Source organism: Argentina silus (genome assembly GCF_951799395.1).
Source record: "Argentina silus genome assembly, chromosome: 8".
NCBI lineage: Eukaryota > Metazoa > Chordata > Actinopteri > Argentiniformes > Argentinidae > Argentina > Argentina silus.
In genome coordinates, this window is record NC_139662.1 from 23849554 (window position 1) to 23859553 (window position 10000).

The 10000-nt window shown below is 49.9% G+C and overlaps 3 protein-coding genes across 5 annotated transcripts in view; 2 read left to right on the plus strand and 1 right to left on the minus strand.

Annotated features, from left to right (window-relative positions):
• Positions 1–762, minus strand: part of pqbp1 (polyglutamine binding protein 1) — a 2517-nt gene extending 1755 nt beyond the window's left edge. Inside the window, exons 1-3 of one of the 2 annotated variants that reach the window (XM_083675256.1) lie at positions 674–762; positions 164–235; positions 1–51 (exon numbers count right to left, since the gene is read on the minus strand). The exon at positions 1–51 is cut by the window's left edge and continues 61 nt beyond it. In XM_083675256.1, the coding sequence (XP_083531382.1) occupies positions 1–51; positions 164–230 (118 nt within the window). In that variant the 5' untranslated portion in view covers positions 231–235; positions 674–762. The remainder of the gene's footprint in view (positions 52–163; positions 236–673) is intronic. The other variant, XM_083675257.1, reaches the window with a different exon arrangement.
• A 42-nt stretch (positions 763–804) lies between these two features.
• On the plus strand, positions 805–3441 carry timm17b (translocase of inner mitochondrial membrane 17 homolog B (yeast)). 2 transcript variants are annotated; one of them, XM_083675259.1, is made up of 6 exons: positions 805–837; positions 1382–1481; positions 1610–1673; positions 1938–2066; positions 2233–2343; positions 2498–3441. In XM_083675259.1, the coding sequence occupies exons 1-6, from the start codon at positions 812–814 to the stop codon at positions 2575–2577; spliced, it is 510 nt and encodes a 169-aa protein (XP_083531385.1). In that variant the 5' UTR covers positions 805–811; the 3' UTR covers positions 2578–3441. The 2 variants fall into 2 exon arrangements, with proteins under 2 accessions (XP_083531385.1, XP_083531384.1); XM_083675258.1 differs by lacking the exon at positions 805–837 and having other exon boundaries at positions 914–1481.
• Positions 3442–7088: 3647 nt separating this feature from the next.
• LOC310808104 (voltage-dependent L-type calcium channel subunit alpha-1D-like) overlaps positions 7089–10000 on the plus strand; it is a gene marked incomplete at its 3' end in the record, with an annotated part of 19521 nt that continues 16609 nt past the window's right edge. The window contains 3 exon segments of the mRNA XM_083674803.1: positions 7089–7270; positions 7804–7909; positions 9645–9784. Coding sequence (XP_083530929.1) covers positions 7104–7270; positions 7804–7909; positions 9645–9784 — 413 coding nt within the window. The 5' untranslated portion in view covers positions 7089–7103.

Below are 10000 nucleotides of genomic sequence, written 5' to 3' on the forward strand. Positions count from 1 at the left end.
AATCTACATTGTTGTCATCATAGTCCTCAGCAATGATCTCCTCATCTCCATCTGCAGACAGTGGAAGTTGTAAGATGTTTAGTGCAGTATTAAAACGTTAAAGGAATATAAAGGAGGGTCTGGAACAGAGACACTGGAGGTCTCAGTGTGGTTCTATTCCAACCTTGGTCCGACTGCTTCAGGATCCCTCTCTTGGCGAGACGAGCCAGCAGCGCCGGGGGCAGAGGCATACTCACTGCACAGGGAGAGGGAACATATCAACATGTTTGTTCATTTAGTCAACAGACTTCTTAACGGTTGACCGGGAGGAGGAAGAGGAGAAGGAGGAGGAGGAGAAAGAGGAGAAGGAGAAGGAGGAGAAGGAGGAGGAAGAGGAGAAGGAGGAGGAAGAGGAGAAGGAGGAGAAAGAGGAGAAGGAGGAGAAGGAGAAGGAGGAGGAAGAGGAGAAGGAGGAGGAAGAGGAGAAGGAGGAGAAGGAGAAGGAGGAGGAGGTGAAAGTCGAGCCAGGCGACACAGGCTAGTTAGCGCTAGGAAGCTAGCTAGCCGATGTGCAACACAACACGCTAGCAAGTTACGTCGCCAGGACATCATACTGCGTGATTGCAATAACCATTATCCATTCTAAGACAACCCCAAGTAAATGGATGACAAATCAAGCTCTGTTAATAACTACCTGATTCAAATAAATGTCTTTTATCGACCTGTACTCGTTCTGAAATGAGCAGTTCAGCCGGGTTGGAAACGCCACGCTGCGCACTGTGATGGCGTCACTCCGGTGACGTCACGGCCTGACAACGACAACAACAACAACATGGAGGAGTTTGCGCGCGAGCCCTGGTAAAGACCTCAGCCCCTTTAGGACCGGACTAGAACTGGTCTACATCCTCCAACATAGTCCTGGAGCCTCCCTATGAGCTGCTTCACACAGGTCGTTTCTCTAAGTGTGGTTGACATCCTCAGTGTCTGATATGATAGAAAGCTTTGCTAGCAGTTAGCAGCTTAGTAAACCTAGTCCAGGTAGAGGATGAGGAGGAGGAGGAGGATGAAGACTGACTGGCTGAGAACTGTCTGGATTGACAAAAAGAAAAACAAATGTTTACTGTTAATTCTTAGTTTATAGATAGTTGATAAATCAGTAACAGTTATTACCAGAGACATATGGATTAATGGTCAATGTCATTGATTGATTGATGTGGTTTTGGAGCTACAGTGAGTAGCTGTGGAGCTGCACTAGTTTACACAACACTGTTCCTGATCATCCTCTCATCACATCCATCATCCTCTCATCACATCCATCATCCTCTCATCACATCCATCAGGCTCTCGCTGAGGAAACAAAAATGAGCCCTAATTGCTTGACTGATCTCCCCTCACCTTCCAGCCCCTGGAGGATAGTGGATGACTGTGGGGGTGCGTACACCATGGGGGCCATCGGGGGCGGCGTGTTCCAGTCCATCAAGGGCTTTCGTAACGCTCCTGTGGTGAGTTTAATGAATGAAGGCGGAGGGAAGCGCGGTGTTTCACTCACTCAAACGCATCAGAGATGATTTCAATTCAACATTTGCACAGCTGTTGAGTATGGAGCCTCATGGCTGTCTGTGTCCGACAGGGAGTTCATCACAGACTGAAAGGCAGTGCCAAGGCAGTGAGAGTGAGAGCTCCTCAGATTGGTGGTGAGGTCTGTCTCTGCTCCTCCCCTCTGGGGAACAGGCCCCCGTTGAAACACACTCCTGTAGTAAAGCTAGTTAACCTGTTATTTTATCACTAAACTAAAGGATGCCTTATTATGTGGTTATGATTCTCTCTCTCTCTCTCTCACACACACACACACACACACGCACACACACACACACACACATACACGCACACATTATTGTTCATCAACGTTGGTTCTTTGAAACCCACCCCTCCTCCTGTGCCCCCCCCCCCCCCTGCAGGCAGCTTTGCGGTGTGGGGCGGGCTCTTCTCCACCATCGACTGTGGTCTGGTCCGTCTGCGGGGGAAAGAAGACCCTTGGAACTCCATCACCAGTGGGGCGATGACTGGGGCGGTCCTGGCTGCACGCAGTGAGTGTCCTCTCTCTCTCTCTCTCTCTCTCTCTGTCTGTTCTCTCTCTCTCTCTCTCTCTCTCTCTCACTCTCTCTCTCTCTGAGATATAAATCCATACCACCCTTTTGATTTTCATCAATTACCACAAGGCCATGTGATCTGAGGTCAGCTGACTGTCCTCAGGTGGGCCGTTGGTTATGGTGGGCTCTGCCGTGATGGGGGGCATTCTGCTGGCCCTGATCGAGGGCTTCGGAATCCTCATCACCAGATACACGGCCCAGCAGTTCCAGAACCGTGAGTACAGTTCTGAGATGGAGGAGGTTGAAAGGGCCACACAGAGCACTGAGTGGGGGGGGGATTATAATTCCATAATAACACGGAGCAAGAAAGTCAAAATCCAATATTTGTGTTTCTTTGTTTCTTCCTGTCTGTTCCTGATTGGGCCCAGCGAGTCCGTTTGTGGACGACCCGGGCCAGCTTCCACCTAAGGACTCCAGCCAGCAGCAGGGCAGAGGCGTGCTCCAGTAGTCCAACCAGGACTGGGCCCACAGCAGGGGAGGCTGGCCGAGGTAGAAATCGGAGGACGGCCTCATTTTAATGCATGGAATGGAATCTATGCATCACAATGATGGGCTCATTGCGTTAAAATGAGCCGGTCCTCCGATTTCTGCCTCCACCAGCCTCCCCGGTCCCCCAGCCCTGGGCCCTGAGATGGTGGATGAGAGAGAGAGAACAGGGGGAATGGAAATATGGGACCCCCAGATCTCTCAACGATCTGAAATAGTTGCACTATATCCCAATGCCTCAGGGGTAGATACAGTAGATACAGTAGATACAGCAGCAGATGATTTCAGTTATGTATTTATGAATATGTTTGTGTTTCAGTGGAGGCTGGTGGAGGTAGAAATCGGAGGACGGGCTCATCGTAATGCATGGGATGGAATGAGGAATGGTTCCATTCGATGCATTACAATGAGCCCGTCCTCCGATTTCTACCTCCGGCTGCCTCCCCTGCCGTGTTTGAACTGTTGTTCAGTCTGAAGCTGACGGGTCCCAGCTGCCAGTATTTTGCACAAAGACTTGCACCCTAACTTACGGCAGAAAGTTAACCAAAATAATTCATGAGGTTTTACTGTTCTTGTCCTTAATGTGAATATTGTTTTGCTGGTAGAATTGAATGCCCAAGAGAGAGGACAGCTGTACCATAACTCCCTTTCCTCTCAACCGCCACCTCCACACTGTCCACACAAAGAGCAGCTGAACTGCATCTCTCTGGTGGTGGTGGTGTCAGTGAATACGGCACAGAGAGTTTGTGACACGATTAGATATGTTTGGATTTTCAAAATGTGTGAAATGTGTCGTCTGTAATGTTGTAGTTGTTGGTTTTAATATATTTATGATGCAGACTTGCATTAGAAATATAATAGCATAATAAACATGTTTATAGTTGACTATGCATGCCTCCATTTTCTGCTGTTAATGTTGTTCCTATCCAGTCTAATATGTGTGTCTAATACAAGTTCAGGTTTATTTGTCATTCCATCTTATCCAAGAACACAACAACATGCTGAAGGCAGAGCAGCTCTACGACATCAACCAACACCAACAACACAGAACATGTGTATTGTTAGAAGTAGAAAATGTAAACGTAAATATAAGAACTACAAGTAGTAAAACTACAACAGTAAATACAGTAAAATAAAAATATACAGAATATTTGTCGCAGCAGTAGGTAGTAAAGTAAAGTGTAGTAAAGTGTAGTAAAGCGTATCAGGCCAGAGTGCAGTGTCAGTGGAGTACACACTAGTGTCAGTGGAGTACACACTACCCAGGCTGCCTTAGGGTGCCTTGCTGCAGTAACACACCACCTAGCTAGCTGAGCTGCTTTGAGGTGCCAGTACCAAGACCACCGTCCGCCTGTGTGGTCGGGCTGGTTGCTGTCAGTGGTGCTGAAGTGAGGTGTGGTCGGGCTGGTTGCTGTCCGTGGTGCTGAAGTGAGGTGTGGTCGGGCTGGTTGCTGTCCGTGGTGCTGAAGTGAGGTGTGGTCGGGCTGGTTGCTGTCCGTGGTGCTGAAGTGAGGTGTGGTCCGGTCTTTAATGAGCACATCACTGTGTAGGAGGATGGATACAGGTTAGAACCTTTCTTTCAGGCTAAATACAGCAGGTCTGTCTGTCTGTCTGTCTGTCTGCCTGTCGGTCTGTCTGTCTGTCTGTCTGTCTGTCTGTCTGTCTGTCTGTCTGCCTGCCTGCCTGCCTGCCTGTCTGTCTGTCTGTCTGTCTGTCTGCCTGTCTGTCTGTCTGTCTGTCTGCCTGCCTGTCTATCTGTCTGTCTGCCTGCCTGCCTGCCTGCTTGTCTATCTATCTGTCTGTCTGCCTGCCTGTCTATCTATCTGTCTGTCTGTCTGTCTGTCTGCCTGCCTGCCTGCCTGTCTATCTGTCTGTCTGTCTGTCTGCCTGCCTGTCTATCTGTCTGCCTGCCTGCCTGCCTGCTTGTCTATCTATCTGTCTGTCTGTCTGTCTGCCTGTCTGTCTGTCTGCCTGCCTGCTTGTCTATCTATCTGTCTGTCTGCCTGCCTGTCTATCTGTCTGTCTGTCTGTCTGCCTGCCTGCCTGCCTGTCTATCTGTCTGCCTGCCTGCCTGTCTGTCTGTCTGTCTGTCTGTCTGTCTGTCTGTCTGTCTGTCTGTCTGTCTGTCTGTCTGTCTGCCTGCCTGCTTGTCTATTTGTCTGTCTGCCTGTCTATCTGTCTGTTGTTCTGTCTTGTCAGTCTGTCAGTCATCCCTTTAAACGGCTCAATTAGCTAATCCTGAATTCCAGGCTGTCCACAGTGGATACCTGTGGAGTGTGGAGGGAGGAGTTTATCTTTTCTCATTTTGTATTTGCATTGTTTTAATAAGCCATTTAGCTCCCATATCGGGAGTAAATACATTGCCAGATTAGATAGTTAGTTCGTTTTTAATTTGCAAGTGGCCCAGATGACGCAACGGAGCCGCGGAGGCGCAGAGGACACCGGAATGCTCCGCTAATTCTTCATAAGAATCTTTCCCTGACAAGTGTCGTGGAACAGATAATTGCTTGTCAGTCACTCACACACGACTTGCCAAAGGACTTGATGGTGTGTTTGTGACTAAAGTCATTCCGTGGTTCTGAACTGCGACATGGAGCGAAAAGGTAGGCGACATTACCGCTAATATCCAGGCGGCAGGCAGGCGGGCAAGGAGTGATTTGTTCGCCACATACAGTATGTGGAAGCATTAATTATGCATTAAGTACATTGCGTGTATATGTTCAATTGAATGACGATTTGAACTAGTCAGCTGCCAAAAGTGCCGAGGTAAAGTTAGTTTTCTACTGGATATTCAGTGTCCTGCTCCCCCTTCAGCCTGATGGAAACATGTTCATAAAAAGACAACTTCAGACGTGTCTGTCCTGTGACAGAGGGGACAGTGGTGGGCTGATCCCACTCCTGACAGGCCTTAGGAACAGATATCTGACACATTCAACTGTACAGTCGTAGTCAGTCAAAACATATATCATATTGAAGAGCGCTGTGGCCTAATTAACAGCAGCCCAATCAACACGAACATCGTTAACATTGAGTAATTAAATAATTTCCTCAAAAGCAAACGGAGATGAAAGAGTAGCAGCGTCCACCTGCAGCCAGGAGGGTCCAGGCCTGGTCAACAGGTGCTGCCCACATTAGAGAAGTAGGTCACAGCTGTTGTTCTGAGAAGGGCCTGACCTGGTATCATCCCTCATAGAGAGGCACCTACTGGGCAGAACCTGGCTGTCAATAATGCGGGACAGTTTCCTCCACATTGTGTTCATTTGTTTTGTCACATCCTTGTTGTTGCTTGGTGTGTATGTGGTTGTCTGTTGGTGTGTATGTGGTTGTCTGTTGTAGCCTGTAGTGTATTGAGACCATGTGTACAACACACTTTACATGTAAATATCCTCTCCTGAGAGCTCTGCTGAAACTGGTCTCACCCTCACAACAAAAAGAATTATTGGCTGATAAATAAACATCACTTCCAGTACATAGAGCAACCATCCATTATCTATCCTTAAAAAACTGAAAAAGGAGAAAGACAATGTTTGATGGATGTCAGCGAGACAAGCAATGGCACACCACATCCATCCATATAGCACACACAGAACACCATGGTAACACCATAGTAACACCATAGTAACACACACAGAACACCATGGTAACACCATAGTAACACCATAGTAACACACACAGAACACCATGGTAACACCATAGTAACACCATAGTAACACACAGAACACCATGGTAACACCATAGTAACACACAGAACACCATAGTAACACACACAGAACACCATGGTAACACCATAGTAACGCCATAGTAACACCATAGTAACACACAGAACACCATAGTAACACCATAGTAACACCATAGTAACACACACAGAACACCATGGTAACACCATCGTAACGCCATAGTAACACCATAGTAACACACAGAACACCATAGTAACACCATAGTAACACACACAGAACACCATAGTAACACCATAGTAACACACAGAACACCATAGTAACACACACAGAACACCATAGTAACACACACAGAACACCATAGTAACACCATAGTAACACACACAGAACACCATAGTAACTCCATAGTAACACACACCGAACACCATAGTAACACCATAGTAACACACAGAACACCATAGTAACACACACAGAACACCATAGTAACACACACAGAACACCATAGTAACTCCATAGTAACACACACAGAACACCATAGTAACACCATAGTAACACACAGAACACCATAGTAACACACACAGAACACCATAGTAACACACACAGAACACCATAGTAACACCATAGTAACACACACAGAACAGCATAGTAACACACACCAGGGAGGCTTCACCATAGTAACACACACCAGCCTCCCCCCACACACAGACGTACAGAAGGAAGGTGGTGAGTTCTGGTCTGTTCTGGTCTCTGTCCCGTCCCAGATGGCCCAGATGGGGCGGTGGCGGGGGGGGCGGATGGGGGGAAGTCAGACACCATGTCCACCGGTGCGGCCAGGAAGAGGGGGGCCAACCAGAAGAAGCAGATGCAGTCCAACAAATCTGCTCTGCGAGCCCCCCGAGCCCTCTGCTGCCTCACCCTCAGCAACCCCATCCGCATGGCTGCCCTGGCCCTGGTCGAATGGAAATATCCTTCACACCGCACGTGTGTGTGTGTGTAGGTGCATGCAGGTGTACGTGTGTGTATGTGTGTGTGTGTGTGTGTGTGTTCGTGCAGGTGCATGCAGGCGTACATGTGTGTGTGTGTGTGTGTGTGTGTGTGTTTGTGTTTGTGCATGCAGGTGTATGTGTGTGTGTGTGTGTGTGTGTGTGTGTGTTTGTGCAGGTGCATGCAGGGTGCATGTGTGTATGTGTGTGTGTGTGTGTATAGGTGCATGCAGGTGTACGTTTGTGCGTGTGTGTGTGTGTGTGTGTGTAGGTGCGTGCAGGCGTGCATGTGTGTGTGTGTGTGTGTGTGTGTGTGTGTGTGTGTGTGTGTGTGTGTGTGGTGCATGCAGGCGTGCATGTGTGTGTGTGTGTGTGTGTGTGTGTGTGTGTGTGTGTGTAGGTACATGCAAGTGTACATGTGTGTGTACGTGTGTGTGTGTGTGTGTTAACCTCCCTCTCTGACCCTTGGTGAGTGTTTAAAGTCGAGCTGCGTTCCCTGTGGTGTGTTTGTTCTTAACTATGCTCCTGCAGGCCTTTTGATATTTTCATTCTCCTCGCCATCTTTGCCAACTGTGTGGCCATGGGTGTGACTAAACCTTACCCAGACGACGACTCCAACCCCACCAACCACCAGCTGGTGAGTAGCAGCAGGGCTGGGGCAGAGGGAGGCAGGGGGAGGCAGAGAGGGGGCAGGGGGAGGCAGAGGGAGGCAGAGGGAGGCAGGGGGAGGCAGGGGGAGGCAGAGAGGGGGCAGGGGAGGCAGAGGGAGGCAGAGGGAGGCAGGGGGAGGCAGGGGGAGGCAGAGGGAGGCAGGGGGAGGCAGGGGGAGGCAGGGGGAGGCAGAGGGAGGCAGGGGGAGGCAGAGGGAGGCAGGGGGAGGCAGGGGAGGCAGAGGGTGGCAGGGGGGAGGCACGGGGGGCAGGGGGAGGCAGAGGTAGGCAGAGGGGGAGGCAGAGAGAGGCAGATGGGGGGCAGGGGGAAGCAGAGAGAGGCAGAGGGTAGAGCCTCTCTTCGCTGGTTCCATTTGCACTATGGACAACAATATTTGCTAATTATTGTTGATAATTATTGCTAATAATTATTGTTAATAATGGCCCCACTCAAAAAAAGAACCTTTAAAAATAAGGACAACTGAATGAATGTATGGATGGTATCACTCCTCCTGTAGAGAGATCACTGGTAAAGCCTGGAGTGGAGTCCTCTGTTGAAGAGCAGTGGAGTCCTCTGTTACGGAGTAAGGGTGACATGGAGTCTCTCGCTCTCTCTCTCTCCCTCCTCTCCTCCTCCCCCCCCCCTCTCCCTCTCTCTCTCTCTCTCTCTCTCCTCCCCCCCCCCTCCCTCTCTCTCTCTCTCTCTCTCTCTCTCTCCTCTCCTCCCCCCCCCTCTCTCTCTCTCTCTCTCTCTCTCTCTCCCTCCCCCCTCTCTCTCTCTCTCTCTCTCTCTCTCCTCCCCCCCCTCTCTCTCTCTCTCTCTCTCTCTCTCTCTCCTCTCCTCCCCCTCTCCTCTCTCTCTCCTCCTCTCTCTCCTCTCTCTCTCTCTCTCTCCTCTCTCTCCCCCCCCCCCCCCCTCTCTCTCTCTCTCTCTCTCTCTCTCTCTCTCTCTCTCTCTCTCCTCCCCCCCCCCCCCTCTCTCTCTCTCTCTCTCTCTCTCTCTCTCTCTGTTGGTCTGATATCAGTGGTTAGTGTTTAAATCCCTCCCAGCTCCTTGGTGGATCTCTTGATAGGATTGGACCTGGAGGAGGAGTGTGACGGTTTACCTGAACACACCTCCTCAGGCGTACTGCTGTCCCATAGACACACACAGACAAACACTCCTACCTACAGTAGACACCAGGGGAGGCTGGTGGAAGTGGAAATTGGAGGACGGCTCATTTGTGTGTTTGAAACCATTCCTTATTCCGTTCCATGCATTCCAATGAGCCCACTTCATTTGTTGTTGATGATTCCAGTATAAAGTTATTCATCTGGTGTCATATCAGGATGGTCTTGTCTTGATTATTATTTGGTGTGTGTGTGTGTGTGTGTGTGTGTGTGTGTGTGTGTGTGTGTGTGGTGCAGTATTAGCAGTATTAGTGCCAGGGATCCTGAGCAGCTTAAGCATCTTAACAGGCAAGAGGTCAGAGGTTACCAGGGCAGGAAGCTACTGGGATCACTTCCTGAGAGAGGTGTGATGGCAGGAGGCACAGATGACAGCTGGACGGGGGGGGGGGGGGGGGGGTGGGAGCGGGGGGGAGAGTGGGAGAGAGAGAGGGGGGGAGACAGGGGGGAGACAGGGAGCCTCCCCTGCTCCTAACTATCACAAACTGACTCATACACGGAAGAGCTGGTCCAGAGAGCAGCTGTCTGACCCCTCCCCTCTCCTGTGGCGTCCAGGAACAAGTGGAGTACGTGTTCCTGGTGATCTTCACCATCGAGACCTTCACCAAGATCCTGGCCTACGGTCTGGTCATGCACCCCAGCGCCTACATACGCAGCGGGTGGAACTTGCTGGACTTTGTGATTGTCATCGTTGGGTAGGCAGTGTCCTGTCCCCTCCCTGCTGTATGGCTTAAAGGTGCACTTCACCACGTTTAAACATGGTATTCATCATCTCCAGCAGAGAAGTGGTGTCGAAAAAGCTACAAAGATGTTGAAACGTGGTGAAATGCCTCTTTAAGTGTGTGATCAGATACACGTACTGCAGTGTTATTGTGTGTTGTGTGTTGAGTGTTGTGTGTGTATGTTAGTGT

What these genes read in the sequence shown, in the direction of transcription:
- timm17b (XM_083675258.1), top strand. Translation starts at nt 1,341, where the DNA reads ATGAGCCCTAATTGCTTGACTGATCTCCCCTCACCTTCCAGCCCCTGG. An exon ending in GCTTTCGTAACGCTCCTGTG is followed by an intron (nt 1,482 to 1,609) that starts GTGAGTTTAATG and finishes TGTGTCCGACAG; the next exon opens with GGAGTTCATCACAGACTGAA. An exon ending in GAGAGCTCCTCAGATTGGTG is followed by an intron (nt 1,674 to 1,937) that starts GTGAGGTCTGTC and finishes CCCCCCCTGCAG; the next exon opens with GCAGCTTTGCGGTGTGGGGC.